Raw genomic sequence first — 27,936 nt, forward strand, 5'->3', positions numbered from 1 at the left:
ACACAGGCAAAAGCATCTTACCGTATCAGGTTCTGCTTCAAAAAGGAGAAGGTCTAGTGTGCAAGTGGCTCTAACTCATTCCTCAATGTGAAAACAGAGCAGGTACTTGAATGTCAAAAAAAACAAAAAAAATGTTTCTTATGCAGACTTGGTTTAATGTTTTCACTGCAAAGAGTTCAGCGATGTCGCAGCAAAATGCCTACATCTGATGGATGAGTTTAAAATGTATGAATCATGCATGCGTGGCTCCCTGTGCCATTGTGAGAATCTTGCAGGAGGGAGTCAACCTTGTCCTTGATTGCCAGGGTAACTTGATCAAACTGACTGAGTCCTTCACCAGGAGCCCCTCCCTTTTATGAGGCAGGGCAACATTTGCCGAGATGCAGGGGGGAGGTCGACACTTCACGCACGGTTTTTTAAAAATTTTCTCTTTTGCACACACATGTAAGGGATTCTTATGAGATGTAATCGACCTTCAATAAAACCTGTAAAGCCCTCTGACATTTACCACAGAAAAATAACTGACACTCGTCTTAAGCGGGGACTGTTTGTGTTTCTGAGTGTACATGTGCACTTGTTATTTCATCCTTGTGAGATAAGACTGAACATGTATAAGCATAACAAGTTTATTTTATGTATCTGCGTACCGCTGAGTCATGTGGAGAATCTAGAAACCTCTGGTCAAACGGCTTTGAGCTCATAGTGTTTCCATTGAAAACACGACGGTATGGTATGTATATCTGTGTACTCAGCTTTGTGTAAGTTGTATTCACAAGTAAAACATTCACTCATGCCCACTCAGGAGGAATGTGAATAATGTCAACAGAGCAGCGAGACATACATGGTGTATGTACATGTTTTTTTTATTGGGTGTTTCACATACAATGCAACTTACATAGAAGCACTTACTAATACAAGCTCACACAGAGGATCTCATCTCCACCAACAATTACATCTGTGATTTAATAGATTTTTGTTACCATGGTGACTCTTACACCAAATTCCATTTTCATCAATGTTTCTACAAATATTTAAAGAGTAGCCAGTTAATAAAACTGAGCAGGTTCAGCAGAAAAGGAGGAGACAACCAGGGATTTGCGATGCATTCACACCCGGCGTGTTTGGATGGGTTTACTGTATCTGAAGTCTGGAGTGATCGCCGCTTCAGTTTGTTTGGTCGAGTGAGAGGGAATTTAATCCAAACCGACTACAGGAAATAAACCCAAAACCCAAGGGTCTGTGGGTACATCTAATAGTCGGCAGTTAATGGTTGGAAAGCCTGACAGAACAAAATGAAGTGAGAGCAAACCACAATCTGGACTAATGCTCATATTCAGCTTTTTCTCTCTGTGCTCTGCAGTGGTAAGAGAGCTGAAGATACAGAACCTGGTCTCAAGATTGTTTTGGCTCTCCAACAATGCCAACGTCTCTAACCTGGCAGGTCGACATGTAACTAAACTCTTCCAATAACTGAGCGACATTTGAGCCCATGTGACTTTTGTTTACAAGCTGTGCTTCACTTGGAATTGGACATAGTGAAACTAAATACTATTATACAACAAAGTCAGATTTTGCCCAGAAAGCTGAATTTGCTGCTATGATCGGATGTGATCGCACCCCATTTGAAATGGGTCCCTGCTTATATAACAGACTGTACAGTACACAGTTGTATACACTCACGTGTCTACTGCTTTTAGATGCATGCAACCACCACAGCTACCAAAGAGGGCTGGAGGAAAAGATACAACGTAATTTGGTCTTTCTAAAAAGTAGCTGTATTTTGATTTTGAATCTTTTTGGCTGAAGCAAAGTGGTTTTAGAGAGGAGGACGGGGAGGGACAGTGAAAAGGAAAGGGGTAGGGAAGAAGAAAGGGGTTTTCAGGGAAGTGGGGGAGGTAACTGTAGCTGTGGTGATGGCTGGCAGCTGAGATTCTTAAAGCATCAGGAGGCAGGTGTGTCACAACAGCATCTTCGTCAAGGCAAATATAAAAAAAAAAAATAAGTGTGTAAACACGAGGAAATGAGCAACCTACTGGAAGTTACTTAGGAATGTTTAACCACTGGAGGAGAAGAATTAAAATGTAGGATGTAACATCAAAATACACATGTACTTAAGAATGACAAGGTAGTTTGAGATGGTAGTGTTGTTTTTCAGTGGCTAATATGAGATAGCGGCAGCATTAATGCAGAGCCAGCTTGATATCTGTGACAGGAAAAGCTAATGTTGGGCCCATGACACATCAAGCCAAGAGTCAGCCTGCGTTTGGGGGCTTCTCCTGCATCCTTAGCACTAGTCTGACGGCCGCCTGTGGTTTCATTCAAATCAGTGACATTACAATTGGTGAGAGGCCACTCAGTTCAGCAGTGCATGAGGAGAGACCTGTACTAACTTTTACAAGTTCTGTAGTGAGCGAGAGTCGTGTGAAAATGATAAGCTAATGCTGTTTTCGTCACTCTAATGCAGAACATTCACGCTACACGCTCGCCTCCAATGCACCCAATGCAGCTTGGCGTGTCAGAGCCTTTAATGCTTTTAACCACGTGGTTTCAACCTCATATAGCTTGCATTCATTTGGAATGCTGGTTGTGCACGTAGGTATGACCAGAGGTTCAGTACCGAACAATCTCGACAGCAACACTACCACAGACTGTCTCTACATCTACATACCTGCCATTTATGTTGATGTTGCCATTTTCTCTGCTGTGATCTCAAGATTAGTGTCTTTGATTGTTGCAATGGATTTTGGTTGCTTGTGGAAAAAGGCCCAACTTCACAAGGAAGAGCCCCTAGTTTGGAAGAATGTCAACAGTGACGCAGATGATGCTGCCGATGTTTATCGGAGCACTTTGAGAAACACGAAGTATGACCAAGGCCTAACACTGTACTGACAGAGAAGGCCACAGTCAACAAAGATCCACTGTTCCTCTGGCAACTGATTTTTCCAGTTAGTGGTAATTTAACACACATTAACTTGCTCCAAACTCAAATGCATGTGTACAGATTAACATATGTATTCTATTACCCACAGCCACATGCTGTACATGTTCTATGCCTTGTTCTCATGAACACTCAGGTACACAATTTTAGCCAAAATTTGGATTCATTTCCACTGTAAATAAAAGAGTTTTTCTTTGGAGACCCAATACATTCCAACCACAGAAAATTAATTGTGCATTAACAACAATCTGGTCTAGACATTGCTGCCCTTTGATTAAAATATTCAGCCAATCAGAGGCATCCATGTTTGACAATGAGAGGGGAGTCTCAAAGCTTACAACTGGTGAAAATGTGTGTAAATAGTGATATAAACCTAACACTCTCTTTTGTTACATGTGTTTTTTTTTTTTTTCACAAACACCTTTAAAAGCCGCTTTTTTCTCCCTCTGCTTATGTTTCACTAAAAAGGTGCGAATGGCTTAAAGAGCCCCAAACCCCAAAAGAACTAATTAGGCAAAATTTTAAAAGAGGATATTTGCTGTTTAAGGCTGATTGTAAGGGAAGATATTTTTTATTTTGTTTGTTTTTTTGGAGGAAGGAATGAAAGTTATAGATAGTGAATATTAACTCAAGCTCTATGAGCAGCTACCAACAGCCTAAAAAAAAAAAAAAAGAAAAGTGTCCTAGCGGTACAATCTATCTGTACACAAGCAATTGAGAATGGGCTTCATCAAAAGGGGTCGAGTGGAGAGGGACTGAATTGGGCGATGAGATCACCATGGCAACGGGGACCTCCGCGGTGTCGAGCATTAGGTGAATGTGGGAGGGAGTTTTATGTTGAAGTGGCCTAAAGTGGAGGGAATCGCTCTTCACTTTTACAGTTTTAGGAGATTCTCATGGCAGCGGTCCAAGTGCTCACAGTAATGAACTCTTAACACACGCGCATATTCTCTTTTACACACACACACACACACACACACACCAGTACACCACTGATAATAACAGTTATATAACAAGACCGTCTGAACACTGATGTAATTACAACGAGCTGACATCAGTGTCCGCCGGCCAAAATAAATACAAACACTAAGAAATTCATGTTCCCTGATGGCAACAATACAACACAGATTAAAACAAAGTATTTAAGGATTGCACATTTCAGATGGAAGGTTAACATCTACTCCTAACAGATCAGGTCATGGTTTCACTTATAATTACTCTTATTAGTAACAGACATAAAGAAACACTCAATGCTTTCCTGATGTTTGACTTTGTCACGAATCCTGACATAAAATAAGTTACAAATTTAAAATGTGTGCAGTACTTTAGAGTAACAAGATGAATTGGAGTGTATCCTTCTTGTTTTATATCCCAGAACATGTGCCTCACTTAACTAAATTCCAGATACTGTACATTAGTCTGAATATTTCTCAACGTTGCAAAGAAAACTGACACTGATTTTTGAGATACAAAATGCTGCAACATATGAAATGTTCCATCAATTTTGCAAATTAGAAGTGTGTGTGGGTGTTTTACATAGTTAGGAGTTATGTTGGAAGTAAGTCCAGCAAAACCAGGGGAGTAGGAATGATGACAGGCATCACATCACAGTCCTGGAGAGAAAAACGGTCAGACAGAGTTAATTTCAGCACAAGCAGAATTAAATTTCCTGTATCGTGACCATTTCTTAGAATCATTACCACTGACTCTGAAGGTCAAAGCAAGATTTGAAACAGCGTGCTTGTGGAAGCAATCAGGAAACTCAGTAATTCAGAGTTCTGCGGGGGCAAAAACATCACTGGCTTAGAGCAAACATTTCTTTGAAAAATCATAAAAGTGCCCCTTCGTGCATTTCAGCAAGCCCATTTTTCTTCATGGAGCTGATAAATATTTACATCTGAATGTCACTTCTGTCACCATGGGCAGTTTAGTGGCAGGGACTTTTCCCCCCACTGCATTCTGAGAGAGAAATATTGAGTGGTTTTTGATTTGCAAATAGGCAATTTTAGTATGCTGCCTGAAAGAGCAGAAATTGTTGGTAGAAAGGAAAAATACTAGTATAATAGTTCTCATTTCCTTTCAAATGCCTGTTTTTCCTTCTTACTATTCAGCTTCCTTTTATTTTAGCCAGACTGTCATCATAAAGTGTATCCAATACTGCTTGTTAATTTACACAACGAAATGAGGCAAACGTTGTTTTGCATTCTCTATGCTAAATGTAGCACATTCGTTTCTTCATTCACCGTAATTTTAGAGGACTGGTTTGGATTTAATGAGTGAAATGTTGGTTTCTAGTGTAGGCATTTGTATATTTAGATGCACTGACAATGTGCACAGATTTCAGAGAGCACAGTAAGAAAAAGCAAAGTGAGGATATACTGTACAATATCCTGTGATACAATCTTTCAAAGAGGCCATGTTATGCATCATTTCTGGTTTAAATTATTATTTTGGGGCTCTACCGCAATAATTTTGCCATGATTGACAATCCGAAACAACTTATTTTTTCTTATAATCTTTTCTTCAGCTCCGTGTGAAACCGTTTGTTTTAGCTCCTCTCTCTTTCCGTGTTCTGATTGGTCAGCTTGCAGAAGCCTGTTGGTGAGCTGAGCAGCGGCGTGAGCCACTTATTGACAGTTTAGTTAGAACAAAAGATAAAGAGCATAGTATAATGTAACACTACAATATATCCTATGTTTAAAAATTCAGTTGGATTTAATTAGTCTGTAAAACAAAAGTAATGACTTTAGAAAGTTTGAAAATTGAGTTTCTATCCAAACTTAGTTTTTTTTTTAAGCATGAATAATTTTTCTGTTTTGGATGGTGGTGCACAGTGTGAGGGTGCCATAAAGGATCAAGAACACTGCAGTGAATGCTGAAAAGTTTACCAGATTTTGGTAGTTATTTGTAGTGGGGGGTCCACTGTACAAAATAGTGGTGCACACAATAGCAGGCCATGGCCTGAGATCTGACTTTCAGTTAAGAGAGTGTCCTTTCAAGTTTAGGTTTTCAGTTGTGTTCAGTTAATCTCACCTTGTTTACTCCCAGAAGTAGCGCAGATACCATATAGTTTCATTCTTCAGCTGAGGGCCGAACAGAGGGTTGGTCTGGGCCAGAATGGCTATCAACCAACTGAGTATAGAGAGAGAGAGAGAGAGAGAGAGAGAGAGAGAGAGAGAGAGAGAGAGAGAGAGAGAGAGAGACATAGTCACAGGTGCATTCTAAAATGTATCTCTTAAGTATAAGGTTAGACCTTGTTTGGGTATTAAACCATTCACTACTAATTATGTAAACTGCACCATTACTGTTAGGAGAGTTTAAAAGCCCTTAATGGTCTGATTTGATTACTATTCATGTGGCAAATCGCGATCTCAGATCAACTCAACAGTACTGTCTGGCTGTGCCCAGATCTAGGTCAAAGCTTTGGGTGACAGTTCTCCTAAGCTGTGAAACTCTTTGCCTCCTGATATCATTGTTATATTTGAGCTCCTTACTTTTTAATCCAAACTCAAGACTCACTTGTTCAAGCAGGGATTTGATACTTAAGTGATTTCAGATTTTTACATTTTTAATATACAACATGAGAAATCGTGTAGGCGGTTAGAATAAAGCAGTTGTTACTTTAACCAACCTTTTCAAGGCCTTTTTCTTTTTAAGTATCACTGAACTCTCTTCTGAATGTCCTGAACTTATGTCCACAGTCTCCCACAGATGTGCGTTTTCTGTAAGCATTTTCTCTGGATATAGTTTTGTTTGGTTTTGCTTTTCATTGACATAAGCCATGGGGAATTGTTTGTCCACCAAACTGTGTCTCCAGCTGTTTGTCCCATCAACTATTTCTGTTTAGCAAGTTCAGATTTTGTTGCTCGACAGTTAGCAGCTGATAGAAACTGTCACCATGCAAACATTTTACAAGTCTTTGAATGTTATGTGAACCTGAGGTGCTCTATGCTATGCAAAGTGGATTCTCAAGCCCATCTTAAAAAAGTATTGAGGTGCCCATCAAAAGCCTTAAACTGGCTGTATTTGCTGCAGGTCCTTCTTCTATACTGGGATTTAAAAGGTCCCTCCAAGATTTGCTTTTAATAAGGTGATGGGGGCCAAAATCCAATGGCTTCCAGCTGAGCAAAAAAGTGTCTATATATAAACATCACAGGTTCTCAACCTTTCACAATAGTCACATCAAGTGATGATCTTCCTAAGTTGTGGCCTTTTTTGGTTCTTTACATCTTCAGCACTTTAGAAAATGATCTATTCATAGCTAGTATGAACAGAAACCTCTTTCAATGTTCATATAGGCACCTGGCTATTAGAACTGAACTGTGCTTAACCACAACCTTAGCCACACTATCTCAAGTCAAGGTTAATTACAATATAGACAGATGTTGAAAAAAGCTAAACTCGTTTTGTTGAATAGTCTTTTAGTGAAGGACACAACACATACAGGTAGTAACCACAGCAGTGATTTTCATGTCACACACTGTCAGCTGCTAAAAGATTATTCACCCTTGGATGGAACAGGGGCTCCACCTGCTGGTGGAATCACGACCTTGTGTGCACATCCTTTCCCTCCTAGTAAACTTGTCTTATCAAACTGTTTTAGTACAATGTGTCTGATTTCAATGTGTGGAAAATCCTTACAGATAGCAATAGACCCTTAGTGTTATGACCAAGAACTTCCCATGTGCATCTGAGATTTGAAAGTTTACTCTGCCATGATGTAAGAACTCAGAGGTAGGCACCTCAACTTCTGTCAAGATAGCTCTGGTCTTTGTCAGTGGGGCTACTGGTTTTTAACTTCTAGCATTATTTTTGCTCAGCTTGAACCCTTGAACCCAACCCAGCCTTGAGCTTGTAAGGCTGTTGCAGTCTCAGTAACACCTCTGAAATAATATCTTGTTTGAGTGCACGTTCTTGCACGTTTTTTTATGTCCTTTTATTGCTGGCGTAACTTTCCTGCATTATCTTGAGGCACACACATTTCCGTAGTTTTGTTAAATCAATCCACTGACCATACACTCATATGCAACATCCTTACCAGATGCTATTTTATTTCACTTTAAATGCCAAACACCTTTAAATGTTAAATTACGCTCACTGGTCAACATTTGCCCTAACAGTGCATCTTTGAAGAAACACTTTAACTCTTAGCGTATCTGCAGGTGTAATCATAGCATCAGATTAATGTAGCCGTCATATTAGCATGCAAAATCAGAGCACTTTCACAAACAGAAGAAGTACGTTTCTACTCACAATAGGTAGCAGCAGATCGCTGTGAGGATGAGACTGGTAACAATCACACTGTCAAAGAAAACAGACTGTCAGTCACACATCGGTGTCTAAACATGAACCTTAGGGTGCTGTGATAATTTTGTCTTACTTTTTATAATCTCCCCATATTGTGAGCAAATGTTTAGGTACAGACCTGTATATATACCTGTTATACTGTAGGGGTTCACTGTTATCAAGTGTAAAATTTAACAAAGGCTGCAACATGATGTGTTAAGGCAAAAGTAAATAAATAAATAAAAGATGACATCGTTCTGAAAACATGAGATTACGTGATTATTTTAGTATACATGGTCCACAAAATTTAAAGTAGAATTGTTCCAGGGTTTATGTTTGGCAAAATGACAATGATAAAATGAGTTGATAGAATTTTTTGTCAACTGTAATACAATTGATTAAAAAAGTAGTTACGTCCTTATCACGGTTAGATCTGCTGTTTTCATGAGATACTAATGTGATCTGTTGCAGATAAGTGAGCACGATAGCTTTGTGGAAATACTGCATTTAAACAATTGTTCTATACATTTAAAAGGTATTTTTTTTTTTATTGAAGTGACTTTCCAGATTAACTTCTTAACAACTGTATATCACAAACCCTATACAATCATTATTCACTTTTTTAAGCATATCTGTACAACCTAATGAACTCTGATTCATGTCGTTATGCATTTTAAGTTGTTTTTTCTTTAATTGACCATTGACATAGAGGTTTTCTATACCTTGACATTAATGACTCAGAGATGGTGTTGGACTGTAATATTCTGCCATTCCATTCATGACAATATGGAGAATTAACACTTAGCAGCACCTCAGTATTATTTAGGCCAGCTTCCCAATGACTGAACACACCTGATCCAGGTAATCAGCAGTGGGTGGTGCAGCGTTAGTTGAATGACAGGAAGTGCTGGGGTCCTTCAGGACCAGTATTGTGAACAGAAAGTAAACATTATACCTGTAAAGCTGAATTTATGCTGAAGCTGTTACATTGAAATGGAACTCCAACTGATTATGTGGATTATTAATCTTAAGATTGTTTTATGATGAATTGAAAACCTAACTTTGTTTATGGATTACATTAATATTCAATGAATCCTTTTAGCCCTTTGAATTGCAATATGCTGAACGTCTGAGTGTATATTAATAACAGGTTATGCATTATAAAAGACTTCGTTTTAACTCTTAACTTGGTCTGCTGTGCAAATAAAATGTGACAGAAACATGTATATAATAAAGACAAATGTAGACAAAAAAGATGCAATATGTCCCTGTGGAACACACCTACAATTAAGTTTGAATACAACTGGGGACCATGTACTTGAAACTCATGTTCTCTTACTCTCATTTGTACCGACGGCTTCTGTAGCCAGAGTACTGTTTTCTAACAAAACTATTTTCACACTGAAACACCAAAGATATTTCCATCGTGGCTTCTTTTCCTGTGACGCTGTAGCCTTAATGGGGGGGGGGGGGGGGCTGCTGATGAGAGGATGGATGGATGGACGGATGTTGGGCCTCCATCACACGAGCAGATAGACGCTTGTGTATTTTAAAATACACGACGCAGTACAGTACAAAATAAACGCTGACATTGAATAATAAACTCAAATAACCAAACTCCGAATGTGACCGCTGGTGTAGAAGATTAAATAAAACGCTAAATAATCGTTAATTGCAGCCAATTAACAGGAGCTCGACCTACCCTCGGTTGGGTCCTTTAGGCACTAAAAACGGGGCCACGACCCCCACCAGGGCCCATAACGTGGTGAAGCAGATCATCGGCAAGGCGAGGGAGTGAGACACCATGACTTCAGTCCACAGCGAAAACGCGAATATAGAAGAAATAATGTCGGTTTATCGCTCTGGAAATAAAGAGCATCAATGGCTGCCGGGAAAGCCACACGCTATCGCTAAGTCCCACCCAGCTAAACCCATGCGTCATGTGATTGGGCCGGAGCAGTAAAACAGCTATTTGTGATTGGTGAATCTAGCCGCCTGTCAGTATTAGAGTCACTAGGATTGGATGAATGTCTTTACCAGTCTGTAGGCAAGTGTATGCAATTTCCCTCATCCTCATCATAAACACTTTGCTCCATCATTTAAAAATAAATGATGTAATAAAAATAATAATATCCAAAGCAACACAAAACAAATTAAAGCAATACATATTTTGCTGTATTTTGATTTCATTCTCCTGTTTATATTTTCAGAAATAACTACATAGTCCCATTATTACATTTCTAAGAAAATTTAATAATACGAAATTAGTTGGTGAATGAATTATATTACAAAACCCCGAGAGCTCCACAGCTAATTAAAATAAAGCTAATTTTGTAAGAAAATGATAATTATTTATATATTTTCTTTTTTTTATAAAGGTTTAGCATTTTTTATGTTTAAATGTGTCTACAACTTAACTTTACACTTATTTAGTCTAAAAAGCTATTGTTTAAGCTACACTACCAGTACAACCAATGGCTGGTTACAAGCTTATTACTTTAGACCAATTTATTGTAACATGTTTTTTAATTGAGAACAAACAAAAAGTCAAAACTGGTAAATTCATCTCAACAACTAGTGGTACAGTAATTAAAATGGGGCTGTAATACTGAATGTCAAGTCCAGTACGAATTTAGTTTACTGAATTGTATTCAACACTCAGCAGTTTGATTATCAGTGTTTCAGATTATATAAGACGTGCATTTTTGCAGAAATGCACATTTTACATGATGTGTCCTATCCACATCTATACTTTCAGACATAACCTGTGGGAAGTAATGGGAAAATGCAGATCTGTTTGGAGTCCTGTGGTCTCCGTCGTTGTTACACATTTACACGCAAAACTGCATCACATACAACATTATAAATCAATGAAGCATTTATCAATGTTTGTCTTACTCTGACACAGTCCATTGTTACCTGTCAGTGGACAAAGGTATCCCAACATTCCTTGTGCAGTTTCCTGGAGCTCATGGTGGTCTTACCCATCCAGCCCAGAGATCACTGCTTTCCAGTTTTCAGTGGGATAGCTTGCCAAGAAATACCAGATGGCTTACAGTCTGTTGCTCTGAGTATATTTCTCAACAAGACTGCCCAACTTGTCTCTGATGAAAAATAGAGACAAAGGTATGAAACAACTGTGCTGAACTTATAAGCATTTTAGATTTCTGTAAGAAATAATAATTATTGCAAAGTTAATGCTAATTTAATTTCTCTACAGTTTTCTTTATTAATCAGTGAAGGTTTAGGAGAAGATGAAAGTTTAAATCTAGAATAGATAATTCACTGAGAATTATTTTTTGAGCTGCCTTTTCTCTAAATCATCATACAGAAAACCACATTCCCAATGTGGGAAATCGCAACACCTTTGCCCTTAACTGGGACTCTACCACATAATTTATACAAATAATATAAATAGAATATATAAATGTAATAGTCTAATATATATTTTTTTAGAAATCATTTTGCCACCATTTGTATATACTGCTCCATTTCCTAAATTCTTTTGGATTTTAGTCTGTGTTTAAATGTCACACTGCTTTTCCCCTAAACAAAGAGGAACAAATAATTATTTAATGTCATCATATGTAACATCGCAGTGTAATTGTATAAAGGTGGTGAGGTGACGAATGTCCCTGTGTCCTGGTATGACCCAAGGCTGATCGCAAGACTTGTGCGGTTTTATTTTGAAACCCAGAGCCGGAAGTTGCCTTTAACTTTTGCCTGTCATAGTTTTATTTTTAAAAGCAACTGCCGGAACTCGGTGCCGTAGCAGCCGATAGCGCGACAGCGGTGACTGGACGGGCGTCGGCGCATCGACGTGTAAAACAATTATGGATCTTCAGCAGCGAAGCGTAAGCGATAAGTGAAAATTGAAATCTGGTCGTAGTGCAGGTTGTGACATTTCAAACTCCATTTAGTGTGTGCTGCTGTTTGGTGGTTAAACCCGATGAAGTTCACCAGAGATATCTGCCGGCTGCTGGGCTTAGGAGGCGGTGAGTAATAGTCTGCCGTTAGATTGATTTTCCTCCCGACAAAAGTCGGTGACTTAAAATTATGTGGAGTTTAGCTGTGATTTGTGATTTGTGTTCCACGTTGTAATTATACTCACAATAAACAATGAAATTCCTTTTAACTTCTTCCAATTGTTTGACAAATGGGTGAAATGTAGCGAACATAAGTTAACTTATGAATATCTTTATACAGTAAATAGCAATGCTGTCTGTTGAAGTGGCTAATACAGGTTTGTACACTGTACTGGACTGGACGGTTCTAGAACTTTTTTATCCGGGGAAAAGATTGACAAGGTTTAAAATAAACAAAAGAAAAACTTAAAAACAAACAAACTGTAAATCAATAAGTTACGTGCGTCTTTAAGTGCCCCCTGTCAGAAATGTCATGTACGTAACGGTAAGAGCTGTAGTATTTTTAACCTGCACATAGCAGAGCTGCAACAGCTACAGACCTTTCCCACCTCTTCCATCCAGCCCATCTGATGTGAAGATGGCATTGGCACCAAAACCAGAAGTCTTCTTTTCCTATACAAATAAATTGTCCTATACCTGCCAAGAAAACACATTTGAGTAGAGAGCAGCTACCGAAGGTCATTATGGGAATTTTGTTAGCTGTTTCTTTGGCTCTTTAATTATTTATCCATTTATTTGGAAGTGGGTGCTCTGCCGACTAAGCTGGCATACCTAACCAAAACTATTTGACTGGCAAACAAGGTGTGCCCCAACCACAGAATGTAAAGAAACTGGTTTTATCAACTCCCAAATTTATTTAATGGAGGATGAATGAAAGCTTTATTAATGTTTCATGACAAACAAAATGTTAATAATACATAATCCTGTTTTTTTAAAAAATGCAAATACAGACCAAATATCTGATGTACATCTTCCTGGAGTTTAGAACTTTGAAGACATTATTTTTGATCTACAGAAGCCAAGACATTAATTTAACTCGTTATTATGAGAAAAATCTGTTATGTCCAATGTTGGTTTTCATCACAATAGACCAATGTGTCCTTGAACGCATGAGCAAAAAGTTGTTTTGTTGTAAAATGTTATCAGCAACATTAGACTCCACTAAAGTGAATAAGCAAATACTTTATACCATAAAAACTGAAATATGGACCCTTGCAGTCTGAGGGTGCTTTGGCTGCTATAGGCATTTAAGTTTCCAAACAACAAATGAACGCCCATATCCGGAGCTCCTCTCCTCTTCCATTCATTTATTCCTGCCAGACATAAATTAGATTTATTTCAAATCAGCATGAGTTCCCTGCTTTATTCATCATGCTCCCATTGTCCTTGGACTGCCTGTCTCTGGTATATGAGTGTCTTCATGTTGTGTTCACGTCACCTCACACGCCTAAATATGCACTTGTTTCTTTCCCTGGTCTACTTATTTTGAGGTTTGAACTGAATCATGCGGTTTTTGTCCTTACTGTACTTCAGCTTTAGTAGTCTAAGTAGTATTAGTTTTTAAAACAATTGTGACTCAGTGTCTACTTATAATTATTATTCTAAGCTTTTAGTTACATCTTCAGGTCTTCATCGATGCTTTATACAAGCTCCTAATTTTCTGAATCTTTATTGGTATGAAATATTGTGTACTAGTGATCTTGCTGCATTATGATTAATGATTTGACTAAATCCCGACTCCAGCTCTTTGTAAAACCTTCAACCACATTATTTTCATTAGCTTACAATGGCTTGACAGGTGTAGGTATGAATGGTGTGTAACTTTATCTGATTAATTGCTGAGTGATTATGTTCATTGAACGCCAATCTTGAATTGTCTACTTTCAGCTGCATTTTATGGTCATTGCTATTACTCTTACACTTTAAAAAGCATAGAAAGAAATATAAAATCTGCGTTGCTTTCAGTTGAAAAATCCATTACTTATGAAAAACATGTTGCTTTATCTAGATCAGCATTTCATTATCAGGACTGAATCATTTTGGCTCAAGCTATTGGCCTGTTTTCTGCAGAGCTTGTGATGAGATTGTTGACCACAGAAACTCATTAGCTTTGAGTTTCCTTTTTTTTAAATGATTTTTCCAAACAAGGCAGCCACAGCTTTTGAATGTTAATGCTGTGGTAGTTTGTATTAATGAAAATCATCTTCTTGGTGTGTTGTTGGTGTCTGTGATAGAAAGCAAAAGCAAGAACAAAGCAAGTGTAATTATATTAATATCCAGAGTTATTTTATATATATTTATATATAGATAGATACTTTATTCATCCCAATGGAAAATTCACACTAGCACACTAGTTTAAATATATTTTTAAAAAATATATATATATTTATATATATTTAAAATAAATATTAACAAACAAATAAAAAAATATATAATTAAATAAAAATAAAAAGCTAGTTTAAATATAGTTTAATAAATGTACTTAAGCTTTTGTTGTTGCTGCTGTCATAATTGTTTTCATTTATTATTATTCATTAATTCTTTTTTCACATTCAGTTTGGGAAGTTTCATTGAAGAATACCTTGGTCTCTTTCCAGCTTCCTGGAAAATAAATTTATGAGCCTGTCCCATCACCATGCTTCCATCTGTGATGTCCACATTATTGGTGTGTATGCAAACGTGGTCAGACAGCTATACAGTATAGTCACTAACTCAATATGACATTTTTTTTATCATGGGGAGGAATAATTGATGTGTGATATTCAATAAATTATGGCACAGCCATGTTAAGAAGCCTCTCTCTGTTATAAAACACAGTTTTTCACAATTAAACTCCTTGAGTAGGTCACTTTTCTGGAACACTCAAATTATAAAACAGCTACAGGAAGTGCTCAGTTTCAGTAATTCGGGCCCTGTTTGTATGGACTGCAAGTACTTAAAGCATAACTTTTGGTTTATTCTTTTGTAAAAATATTTCCTTCAAATGCAACATACATATATTACACACATTTTGTAGGTTTGGCTATTTGGTTTAGTTGTTTCACACATACATTCTAAATACATTAGAAAAAATATTCTCTATTTTCCCTAAATTGATTCACATAGTTTGTTCTGCAAGTACTGTTAACAAAAATACCAAAATGGAAAACTGATGTAGAAAGAACGTTTTAACCTGGACCAGAAAATTGGAACTGAGCTTAAAGCTGTATGACCTGAATTCATATAGAAAGAAACAACAACAACTAATAACAACAACAACTGGTCTAGAACAAATGAATTATCAACTGGACTGAAATTGTAAATTTGTTTTGTTACTCGTGCAGGAAGCTGCTTACGTTCTCCGGAGTGCGAAGTCCCGTGTATTTAAATCTCATAGTGTTCTTATACATTAATGTTACTTGAGAATGTATTTTGACAATAAGGCCAGACAGCAGTGGATGGTTTTGTCTCAGCGCTCTGCTGCCGCATTGGCTGAAATTAATCCACAGAGACATGTGGCACGCTTTCAGAGGAGTCCCATTCAGACACAGTTGGTGCATGTTGGTACAGACACAGACAGCAAAAACACTCATTCCCATCATGTGCAGTTCAAAAGCACGTTCTCAGCCCACTTGGTCCCAGCTGAAAGCTGAGAACTACAGTGTTTATACTGGTACTCTTATACATCCCTGGTGTTATTGTTTAATATTAGGAAGTGTGATCCTGCTTGGTATTGCCAGGAAATTCTTTCCAGAAACCACATCCATTTCCTGTGACATATACCTGTAGGAACCCATGAATTTCCAGTATGTGTTGCCTTGTTGCCTGTGATGGTGTAATCATGAATGTTTGCATATTGATACTACTGCAACAAAGGTCTCAAACATCCCCATGCAAAAATATTGTTAATGATAGGTACAGTGGCTGTGGCTGTTTCTCCTAAACTTTCCAGATATACAGTCCGGCTGTATAGCTAAGATGGAGGCTCTAACGTCAGAGACCTACAGCACTTCTAACTTCTAACTTATTCAAGTATAACCTTGAGGGAATTTCTTCAAAATTGCCACATGATAAAGTGATTATATTTCAGTAGTCACAGGTCAAGATCACCGGCCTCACGTCTGTCCCATTCTTTTAAATGCCATATTACAGCAGCTCCTTAAGGGAGTTACTTGAAATTTGGCACAAGCACTTACCATGACTCAAACCATGAACTGATTGATGTTGGTGGTCAGAAGTCTCTGTGACCCCACCTCTGTACTGTTCTTGTGAATGTAATATCACAGGAAGCCATGAGTATTTTTTTTTAATTTGGCACAAGGAGGAACTGATTAGATGTGGGTGGTCAAATAGTAAACTTTTATTTGCTTGGACTATATTCATATGGTGATATTTTCTTTATGCTATGACAGTTATTAAAGAAAAATTAATTGACTGCACCTCAAGTGACTTGACTGTAAAGCTGCTGTAAAATTTGCAGATGACACTGTTATTGGCATCATCCGAGATGATGATGAGGCTGCATATCAACACGAGGTTGATCAGCTGTTGCTGTGGTGCAGTAAAAACAACCTGGAACCGAACATCCTCAAATGCTAAAAACTGTACAGATAAGACTGGATTTCACGACAAGCCCCCTCACACACACACACACACACACTGCCTCCCCTCATCATATCTCCAGGCCTGTGTAGACTGTGAAATCCTTTAAATTTTGGGGGTCCACTATCTCACATGACTTGAGGTGACTCTATCCTCGGAAAGTCTCAGCAGTGGATGTATTTCCTACGAAGGCTGAGGAAGTTCGACCTGCTGCAGGAGCTGCTGATCCAGTTCTACACTGCTGTCAGAGTCTTGACCAGTGCTCCTCCATCACAGTCTGGTTTGGAGCAGCCATCAAACAGGACAAGAACAGATTGCAGCGGACAGTAAGAACTGCAGAAAGAATCATTGATGCCCCCCTGCCCACTCTCCAGGACTTGTGCACATCGAGAACCAGGAAGTGGGCACAGAAAATAACCACAGACGCCGCTATACCATCACTATCACATATACTACCACAGCCTCTTCCAGCTTCTCTTCTTTCCGTCAAAACCACCAGACACCAGAACAGTTTCCCTGCTCAGGCCATCAAACTCATTAACAGCTGACCTTATAGTTACTGATACATTGCTGCTATATATGCTACTGTGTACACTGGACACATTACGGCGTACCCACACAAACACACACACTTTAAGTACACAAGTAATTGTGTTGGATCAGCCGCGCACACTGCACCTGGCCCTGCCTTCTTTAGGCCATTCTTACACTGCCATAGTTTTTTCCCCCTTGTATGTTATTTATCATTTGCTTGTTGTCTGCATTGTTACTCCTTCAACATGTCCTTGAGAGCAACCCTTTAATGTGTTAGCATACTTGACCAATAAATCTGATTCGGATTTTGAAAAACAAAATACACCACCTTACTTATAGTATCGCTATATATTGAATCATAACACCCTCTAATCTGATGGCCTCCTAATTAGAGTAACAATGATCATTAATATTGTTTTCATATTATTTGAACAAATATTTATTTTTAGATTTACCATCCTTATTTTTTCTTTTTATCCTTCTCTCAAAAAGAAAGAGAAAAAATATGAAAAAACTGATTATGGAGGCAAAGGTTTCACAATTTCATTTTCTCAGTAAGTTTCTCAATAAGTACAGACCTATAGTGATGAGAGAAGAAAAATATTTTGAGCTTTTGTTACATGCTATCCAGCATCACACACAATTTATAAACATCTATAGGAGGCTAATAGTAAGATTAGTAATAATGGAAAGTAAGTTAAAATTGTGGGTTCATGCCAGGGATGTGGAAAAAGCATCACCTCAAGGCAAAACAGTTTCCATCTCATGACAACATCAAGTTACATTGCACTTTCTGCTGCTAACTAAAAAAATAAGGAAATAAGGAAAATAACTCTTTTATGTTGTTCTTCCCTAAAACTCTGACTTGAAAAATTCTTTCCTGGCTGATACTTTCTCGCTGTGAGGACATATGCACTTGTTTACTGAATGTTTGTGAAGCAGCTGCAGAGAGCTTACGTGGCAGAAATGCAATTACATTTTATTGACTAAAAGCTAATTTATTTATTTTTTTTTAAGCTACTTCTCTCTTTGGATAACAAATTTGTGATAGGTTCACAAAGGATATGACCAAATCATAACCTAAAAAACTTTCCTACTTGTGAGTTTGTACATGGAATGTCCATTAGCAATCACAACAGCAATTAAAAAGCAAGGACAGATAAGCATGAAGAGTAACAGAGGAAGACATTGGTTAGATATATTTGTTTATTCGACAACTCCAGGTACTGTTTTCAGGATTATGTATCATTTGATTGAATGCAATTTTACATGAGAAACTTGAATCTCATAACAACTTGTATTGATCAGGAGTAGGCTCAACACAAATAATTCTTCATTCTTTCCTCCTGGGTTTCTAGTTAAAGACTAAGGTACAGAGTGAACAGTAATCTTCCTAAAGAAATTGATATGTTAAACACTGCAGAGAAAACATTTATATTTTACAATGATAATTTCACAATGATAATGATTTCACAAATCTCTGCCTAATTGTCTCCAGTTGTTGCGGTTTTGTCAGCAGCTACTGCTTTGCTCTTTGTCTCTTGAAAAACTACCTGCTGTTTTGTGTCTTGCTGCTGCTGCTGCTGTGACTGAACCATAACTGATCTGCTTCAGCACAGGAAACATTTGCTACTGGCCAAGTGTTAATACCTTATCCAACCTCAAGTTGTCACTCAGTCTTTAGTAAAAACCCATTTACCAAAATCTGTTTGGTAAAGACTCAATATTAACACACGTCAGACCTCACCAGATTGGAGTAATGTGTAAATGTTTTTTTTGTGGTATATTTTAAGAATGTCTCTTGGTCTCAAGTGTTATTTCTGTCCATAGCCCCTCAGATATTTTAGGCATGGCAACCACTTGTTGTGGTATGAGGGGAGGATGGATTCCAAACTTTCCATGTCACATAACATCGACAAAGAGCCGTGATATATCCCAACAAAGGCATTTGAAACTAGCATCTTAAATATTTTATTTTGACATTTATGACAGAGGCCACATTTAAGAAGCAGTAATAATGTAAAACTTGAGCATGTTTTTGACAATTTTCTCATCTTAGTCATAATTTTCCTTGACCCTACACACACACAACTAAAATGTGTGTAAGAACTATTGAAAGAACAGCCAGTCAGGGCTGCTCAAAGTGATAGCACGCATACATTATTAAAGATAAAAATAGTTTCCCAACCAATAAAATCCACTGTTTGTGGTAATTGGGTTGCTGCAGAAACCTCAGTGATCTCACTTACAAATAACCAATGGAGCCTTAAATAATCCAAACAATATGTCAGTTCATCAGTTTTTGCTTCCAAGTGATTGCAGACACACTAAGCACACTAAGAGCTAAGCATGGTTACCACGTAAAACAAACAAGTTCAAATGGGCTGTGTCACATGGCTTAACCTTGCCATCTGTTCTCGTGCCAGTAAAGTATACAAACCAGACTAATGCAACTACTGGCAGGGTAGAAACACAGCTTCAGAGATTCACTGCATTAAAGCATTACGTATGCTTGTTAGGTGTTTGAACGTTTTCTCAGAGTACTGTACTAGAAACAACAGACTAAATTAAATATCAGACCCCTTTTTCTCCTTTGATTTATCTAGTTAAAAGCTGCTGGAAGATCACCGCTTAGTAATGCATCAATACCTCATACTGCCATCCCACCTCTTACAGCAAAACATAAATGCAACAAAAGTGAATTAAATAAAAATGTGTCGTATGCTGTGTGTCTTTAGATGGGCCAGGTGAAGAGGAGATGCAAATTCAGGATGGTGCTCCTGACCCAACAGATACAAGAAAGAATCAGCGCTCATCTCAGGTAGTTAACAAACACTTTAGTATAATATGAAAACCATCAACGCGGACAGTTATAGAAAAACTGCACTTGGGTGTAAAGAAGACAACACAAAAAACAAGCAGACTGCTTGAAAAATTACAAACACATGTACGTGTAGGGTACTGTTTCTCATTTATGGGTACATACATGTCTCAATGAGCGGAGGCCAGTGCTGAATTACTGAGACAATTTTGTTTTTGTAAAATATAAAAAAGTTTTTATGTAGGTCAGCAATGGTGAGGTGCTTCCTCTAATATGTAAGTTTGTAAATTACCCGAATCTTATGTGTGTTTACAGTGTGTTGAGCAGGTCCTGCTAAACGATGAGGGTTTGGATGATGATGAGAGAGCGAGGAGGAGAGCAGAAAAGAGGAGAGCGAAAAGAAAAGTGAGTACTTTAATCTAATACTATTACTTATACTATTGCAGGTCAATACTTTAAGCTGCTCCTACCGGTAAATACAGCACCAGTACAAATAGGTTAGTACTAAAAAGAAAACAGAACCTGAGCAACACTGCTTTTTAAATCCAGAAGTGATTTTCCTTATGTCATTGTCATTGTCTGACTGAACTTGCAGCTGTTATTAAAGTTTCATGCGCTAACTGAAATGAATGTCTCATACATCCCACACATTGCTGCACCTGTTACCACACCCTTATTTACTCATACCACCTCATGCCCCACCTGTCCACACCTTTTTCACAACCATTACTGTATTTACCTTTGCACATCTTAACACTCGCTCTTCACTTTTGAAGTCTATTTTCTCATTTAATCATATCTGTCTGCATCCATACATGTCTCTGTGTCATCCCACAGCTAGCATGTCCATGTTCTCATTTCAGAGGCAGAAAGAACGGAAGAAACTGGAGAGAGAAGAGAGGATTGAAAATGCTTCAGAGCAGGTGAAAACCTAAGGGGCCTAAATGCCATCTGTCATATGCTGCCATTTCTTTATTTCCTTAACTTACTGGATTGATTGTAGCCAGATGTTCTTTATACCCTAATGTGTTTCCCATGCATTCAACATATTATATATGCACTCAGTTGTTTTGCTGTTATTAAATCGCTGTATATATACTTAAGCCTATTTGTGAAAACGTTCAATGTTTAAATAAAATCAGGATGAAGAAATGGCTGGAGTGGTGTCAGAGAGTGACAGCGAGGAAGAATTCAAGGAGGAGGCACAATGGACTGCGGTTCGTCCTAGAAACAAATCCAACCCAATATCAGCCTCTGCCCTCGTGACAGAAATCAGGAGAAACTGCCAGGTGTCCCACGAGGCTGCAGAGGATGTAGGTTGGAGCCATATATTTGAGGATAATTATCAGCACCAGGTTACCAAATGTTTAGCCCAGCGAGTCACTTGTTCATTGGACACTCTTGCAAAGTGTTGCTGAAAAGGCAGGCATCCTGCTAAAGTTTGTCGTTTGCCCCTAATAAAATGTAATTGCTATGGAATTTGGTTAGGCAAAATTGTGAACTTAATCGAGTGTAAATGTCATTAAACAAATAGATGTAAAGAGGATACACTGTCATTTGCTTAATTTTCTTAATGTAGTGTTTAGTCAAATGTGTAGTCAAGTTTTAAAACGTCTCCTGGATCTTCAGTGAAATAAGAAACAGACATAATGGCAAATTCAGACATAGCACAGCCACTTAGATCACTGCAGAAATACCAGTGCAGACGTATCGTATTAATATAAGTAAAATAAATTCAGTTACATGGGTCCAGCTTCCCCACAGACACAATAGCATCTTGATAAAGAATACTTCTTGATCTGTGTTGATTTACTGAACAATTAAATCTCCATTTGGACCGAGCAGATATCTTTTCATAGTTATCACATTTTGTGAGCCAGTTACTCTTTGATGTTTTAGGAGCCAGAGTGGGATGTCAGCAGTGCATTTGTGGCCAACGCTGCAAGCCACATCAAAGTCAAAGGCCAGAAGAACGGAGCCACACAGATCTCCCCAGAAAACAAAGAGAATGAGGCTGGGAGTGGACAGGTATTAGACACACACATGCATGGTGGCTTAATATACTCGTGATGACTCTGAAAGTCATGCATAGTCCATTATCATTGCCATCGACAGTGGTGGAAGTAGTACTCAGATCATTTACCTAAGTAATCAGGGAAAATGCACTTTTAGTAGTAAAAATCCTGCATTTAAATTGTTTAATGTGCTTTAGCAAAACTAAAAAGTATTAACTCAAAAATAAGTCCCAACAATAAAATGTATATTTATGCAGAATGACTTCAAATTCGTACTTAATGCTTAGGGCTTTGAGTTCATGATGAGGGCCAGACAGCTTGTGCTGAAGATGTCAAAAGCAGTAAAATCAGTGTTGTAACAACTGTCTTTTGTGCCTACAGGCGGGAAGCACAGTAGAAATGAAGAGGAGGGGGGAATCTCTCACAGGTGAAGCTACAGCACCTATTGTCTGCCCTGGTAAAAGAGTGTCCATGTGGAAAAATAATGTCCTGGTTACTAAAAATAATTCATAGAACAACACTGATTTTATTGGGATTATTTCCTCTGTTGAAGGAAGTGTACAAGAGAAGATATGTGAGTACGTCAATAAAAGTGTGTGTGCATTTTCCAGTGCAGGGCATAGAGATGTTTAAACAAGGCCAGTACGACCAGGCAGTAGACATGTTTACAGAAGCAATCTACTGTGACCCCAATGACCACAGGTGAGCTGAAATGTGAACAGACCCATATTCACCTGATCATACCACAAAATGTCCTGTCACCTTCACACACACTCAGTTGAAATAAATATATCCCAGTGTTTGTCCCTGTGTGTGTTTACTTATCCCTTAGGTTCTATGGGAATCGCTCATGCTGTTACTCATTTCTGGAGCAGTACTCCTCTGCAATAACGGACGCTCAGAGGTCCATTAAACTGGCCCCGGAGTGGCCAACGGGATACTTCCGTAAGGGATGTGCTCTAATGGGGTTAAAGGTCAGCACCTACTTTATATAAAGACTAAATCATGTCAAGATGGTGTCCATTCTGACATTTTTTTATATGGACTAATATTTTTTGTAACTCCAGCTGGTGATATGTGTGTGTGTGTGTGTGTGCATACATTCCAGCGATACGGTGAGGCTGAAAAGGCCATGGAGCAGGTGTTGAAGTTGAATCAGCATTGTAAGGAAGCTTCAAGTAAACTCTTCACCTGCCAGATCCAACAGCTCATGGTGAGGAGCTACACAGCTGATTGGAAGGACTCAACTTTCTGCCTTCTGAAATCGCCTTCAGCACTTTGCCTACTGGCCACATTGTGGCACCTGTATCGAGTAACACAAGCAGCTTTATTGCACTGGTGTTGACCTGATAGAGGAGAAGGCATATAAATATTTTCTGTGCTGGGCCACAGTGTAGAAATGTAAGATGAAGCAATATGTTTTTAGCTTTGACAACCAGTATCAGGGGTTTTGTCTAACAACAATTTAAGATCTTAAGATCAGTTAGTTCTTTTTTCAGGTAACATTGCAGAATCTCATACATTATCACATATTTACTAGATGGGTAGAGTGAAGTGTTCAAATGTTGATTTAGTATCTATTTTTCAGGGCATTTTATTAAATAAAAGGCACTAATACACCAGGCAATTTTCTAACCTTGTGACTTGTCTCTGTTGCATTTTTTGCTCTAGGAGATGGGTTTTGAAGAAGAACAGAGTAAACAGCTTTTAGACAAGTTCACCACTGTTCAAGCAGTCAATGCCTCACCTGAGGCCAAAGGTAGGAGTTACGTGTAGTACCATCTCTGTCCACACCAGGGCAGTACTAGCTTTTACAGTTCAGTCATATTTTATTGAATGTGACACAACAGCAAAGCCAGAAAATAGTGATGTTACTGACAACTACATTTAGTGTCGTATTGGATTTGAATTGCATCGCTCAATGACACCACACATTTTCTCAGTTTCACTCGATTTATCAGAAAATGTGCAAAATCTTAATGAAGCTTTAATAATGATTCTATTTTTGGACTTTCAGCACTGAAGCAATCATCACTGCAGGACCCGAGGGGGTGAGTTGTATGGCTAGAAGCACTTCACATAATGACACAAATCACATGTCACAACCTTTGCCTCTTTGTGTCTCGTGTTCCCTTTTCTCTTTTTTTCTGCCATCCTATCTGTCTTCCAGGAGTTGTCGCTCACTGTGGGTTGGGAACATTACATTTGAAGTTAAAGAGGAAGACCTCTGCAATATCTTTAAAATGTAAAAACATGGTTTGTGCTTCTAAGATTATTTCTAGATGCACTTAAATAATCTTTTTTAGAGATGACTAATAACAAATGTAGGCAGTCAGCTGATGCCCAAAGGTAAAATATTTAGTTGTTATAGATCCTATTTTTACTCGCAGGACTGACAGTTGTGTAGCCGCACTAGTAGGAAGGGTGTTGTGTTTGTGTACTGCTCAGTATATTTGCATTTTAGCTATAGTTGATTAAAACGTAACAAGCTAATAATCAAACTCAGTAATTATGTAAATATCCAAAATACAGTTACACTGTAGTAGCACTTTAGGTGGTTACAGTAAGTCTACATGTAGATGTAATATTTGGTTTTATAGTAGTACTACCACTTGAAGCTGTAGTTGTAGTTAAAATGTAGTAGCAGTACCTTGGTATAAGTACAGATTGTTGCTTGTAATCGCACTAGTGCTACTATTTGTAGTGTCTTAACTACTTGGAGTAACACGAAAGTTTGCTGTTCTACTGTAATTTTAATAATGACAGTATAATCTATACTATGTTGCTTTGCTGTAGGTTAGAGGCTTTGTTTCCATGGTTACAGGTTTGGTGAAATAGAGAGCATCAGAGTACTTCATGAGCGCTTTTGCGCTTTCATCAACTTCAAGAATGCCAACATGGCTGCCGAGGCCCTGGAGAAACTGCAGGTGAGCGACAGACAAGCAGGCTTGTTTAACATTTAACAGTTCATTGTCTCAGATGCTGTTGTTAGTGTGCAGTTTTGAATTGAAAGACAATTCTATCATTTTGTCCAGGGGGCTGAGCTGAGAGGCAGTAAACTGGTGATGAGGTACCCAGACCGCTGGATCCAGCGGACCAACGCCAGCCTCAGCTGCAGTGCTGCAGGAACACAGCAAACCTCTCCTGCCACAAGGTACCAACTGATGTGTGTCTGTCCCGTTTTCTGTCTCATCATGTCTTTGAGTTGGAAGATGGCTTGGGGATTAGCATACTGTTTCTGTTAAAATTATAGTAGGAATTAATGTTAGACATGTCTGTCTCAATGTTTAGGTGTTGATTTGGGCTTTTGTGATTTGCTGTTGTAAAAACCACTTAATAAAAGCTAATAAAACCTAAAAAGGGACTATGCTGACAAAGTCAAACGTAGCAGTGATAAACGTACAGGTTTTGCCTTTTCACTCTGTGTTTTCCACACTGACATCAAAGTGAACTGTTGACTGATGGCAAACCTTAAGCTGGTGACTGAAAATGACTTCCTAAGGAAGAGAATCTCATTTCCTTAAAGCTTGTCCATGCTCAGATGTAGTTGTCCAACACCTTGCATCTACACTAATCAGTGATTTGAAAACATAGTCAATGTAAGAACACACCACTGAACACTGAGATCAGGAGACGTTTTAGTTGCTAAATTGTACGTTTTCTTATCTCCTGTGTCATTTTCCTGTATGTACAAATACATGCATTTTCCTCTGTCTTCTACTTTGGTTGTGTCCGTGCAGGTCAAGATGGAAGGTACCTATGCATGGAGATGAGTGCTTTTTCTGGCAGACCACAGGATGTTCCTATGGCGATAAGTGTCGTTTTAAACACATATCAGTCAATCAAGGCAGGGGCAAGAAATCAGGGCAAACCTAACTGTGTCCCTTACCGTCCCAATCTCAGCATCATTGAAAACTGGGGATTTATGAAGGAAAAGGAAGAGGAACAAGAAGGGCAATGAGCAGAGTGGAGAGTGACAAGTGAATGTATGTGAGAAAGTCAGATATGGTGTGTATCTGATAGCCACAGTCAGGGGTGTGTAGGAGGTTGTTCAATGTGCAGATCCCAACCTTAGAAAGATGCTTTAAAAGAATTGTGATCTTAAAGGAAAGCAACTTATTAAAAGCACCACTGAGGAGTCTCTTTGCTTCACCCAAATCCACTCCTGGCTTCTGCACGTAGATCCATGCTGTATGTAGGGAACCTCATCCTTCATCAAAACTGGTTAAACTGTACCAGACACAATACAGAAGCCAAATTTTGTCTCTTTAACATTACTGTTTAATTCCTTAAGAAGCATATTTTCGTATCTTTCTAATGAGATGAAAACTTTTGAAATTGATACGTATTTGCACAAAACAATAAAGATGTAAACAGTGATTTCCCTTTTGTCATTTGTGTTCTTTAGTCACTAACAGCTATTATTAACACAAATAGTCGTGTTTTGGACGGATAACACGATTGTGTCAAAATGACCTGTGTCTACATTAATCTGACCACTCACAAGGCACAGAGGGTTTAATCAACATGTCTCTACCTTTCTGTCTTCACCTCGTCTCTTAGAAGGTGACTGTACTTATCTACAATTTTGCAACACTTCTCTGGAGTTTTTCCGTTTTATTATACTTTTATTATTACTTCACTACAATTCAGAGAACTGTTGAAGGAATAGAAACATGTTTATGCTGTGCTGTATGAGCAATGATTGAACCATTGCATGTTTTTAACATGACCTGATCTACGTTGAACAGGAAATCACCTTTCTAAAGTTCAAACTTGAGGCACGGAGCTTGTTCAACATGACCAGGTCAAACTGGAACAGAAAAAAAACCCACTAAAGTTCATAATTGAAGTGCAACGCTCGCTCAAGTAAACATGGAAGACCGCAATGGAAAGTGGAAGATATGCTTCAGTAGACAAAGCGTCTGCAGATGGCACAGATAGCTTTAACCCCCTCCTATTGTAACTGCAAGGTGTCTGACAGTAGATAGTAACCACACAAGTAGATCCCTGAAATTGATTGAGACATGGCCTGCTTCAGCATGACCGGGTCAAGTGAGGACACATTCAGTGTAAAAATAGGGCAGACAGCATGGTAAAAAACTATAGGAAGAGAAGAGCATTGCCAAATAGAAGAAGGAGACAGAGGTGTGATGAGAGGATAGTTTTCTGTACTTTACGTCAACTGCTGAGACGCTTTTTGTTTTTTTTTGTTTTTTTTTATTTAATAAACTTTTGAGAGACTCCAGTGCCTGGGACTCATCTCTTCTCGGGTATATTTCTAAAAATGTTTAATCTCAGATAGAAGAAGAGGTCAAGATTATAAAGCCCAAGAGGGGGCACAAAGGGTAGAGATGCCGAGAGCCCAAGACTGAAGTTTTTCCTCCCTCTATCCACTGGGTGGTAGACACCAAAACAGAAATTTAGATGCATGTCCTCGGGAGAAACCCTCGCAAGCACAGGGAGAACATGCAGACTGCACAAAGAGAGGCCACGGTCAGCCTGCACTCAAACCTGCAAGCTTCTAGCTGTGAGGTGGTAGTGCTAACCACTCCGCCACCATGCTGCAAGGAAAAACCCTTTATCTGGCTTTCTATGGGAGATTACTTTGGTTTTTAAGAATTGTATAGATTAAGGCTGTGCACACGTACTGAAGTTAAACCATTGTAATTTATTTAGCATTGCAAACGTGAACAGTGTAAAGCTTCAGTGTGTAAGCATAACGCAAATGAAAAGATTAAACGAACCTCACAGACTCTTACTTTTAGTTTGCCCAGACCACAGTGCTTCATACTGTACATTGCATACGCTACATTTCTAGTTATGGCCCAGTTT

General features: G+C 38.4%; 3 protein-coding genes across 6 annotated transcripts in view; 1 reads left to right on the top strand and 2 right to left on the bottom strand.

Annotated features, from left to right (window-relative positions):
- Positions 1 to 227, bottom strand: part of LOC137124568 (CREB3 regulatory factor-like) — a 35,036-nt gene extending 34,809 nt beyond the window's left edge. For both annotated transcript variants that reach the window (XM_067499655.1, XM_067499646.1), the window contains exon 1: positions 22 to 227. The gene's annotated coding sequence lies outside the window, so the exon portion shown is untranslated. The remainder of the gene's footprint in view (positions 1 to 21) is intronic.
- A 615-nt stretch (positions 228 to 842) lies between these two features.
- Positions 843 to 10,140, bottom strand: atpv0e2 (ATPase H+ transporting V0 subunit e2). The gene is made up of 4 exons (XM_067499656.1): positions 9,927 to 10,140; positions 8,192 to 8,239; positions 5,972 to 6,070; positions 843 to 4,551 (listed from the first exon to the last, which is right to left on the bottom strand). Exons 1-3 carry the CDS (start codon positions 10,028 to 10,030, stop codon positions 5,977 to 5,979), a joined length of 246 nt encoding a protein of 81 aa, XP_067355757.1. The 5' UTR covers positions 10,031 to 10,140; the 3' UTR covers positions 843 to 4,551; positions 5,972 to 5,976.
- Positions 10,141 to 11,974: 1,834 nt separating this feature from the next.
- Positions 11,975 to 26,481, top strand: LOC137124406 (tetratricopeptide repeat protein 31-like). 3 transcript variants are annotated; one of them, XM_067499306.1, is made up of 17 exons: positions 11,975 to 12,078; positions 12,145 to 12,219; positions 20,004 to 20,086; positions 20,402 to 20,491; positions 20,950 to 21,009; positions 21,229 to 21,399; positions 21,986 to 22,114; positions 22,483 to 22,528; positions 22,713 to 22,803; positions 22,934 to 23,075; positions 23,210 to 23,314; positions 23,773 to 23,860; positions 24,119 to 24,152; positions 24,272 to 24,346; positions 24,926 to 25,028; positions 25,137 to 25,255; positions 25,842 to 26,481. In XM_067499306.1, exons 2-17 carry the CDS (start codon positions 12,174 to 12,176, stop codon positions 25,975 to 25,977), a joined length of 1,518 nt encoding a protein of 505 aa, XP_067355407.1. In that variant the 5' UTR covers positions 11,975 to 12,078; positions 12,145 to 12,173; the 3' UTR covers positions 25,978 to 26,481. The 3 variants fall into 3 exon arrangements, with proteins under 3 accessions (XP_067355407.1, XP_067355406.1, XP_067355408.1); XM_067499305.1 differs by having other exon boundaries at positions 11,984 to 12,219; XM_067499307.1 differs by lacking the exons at positions 25,137 to 25,255; positions 25,842 to 26,481 and having other exon boundaries at positions 11,984 to 12,219; positions 24,272 to 24,357.
- The last annotated feature ends 1,455 nt before the right edge of the window (positions 26,482 to 27,936 follow it).

This window comes from Channa argus, chromosome 3 (genome assembly GCF_033026475.1).
Source record: "Channa argus isolate prfri chromosome 3, Channa argus male v1.0, whole genome shotgun sequence".
NCBI classification, from domain to species: Eukaryota; Metazoa; Chordata; class Actinopteri; order Anabantiformes; family Channidae; genus Channa; species Channa argus.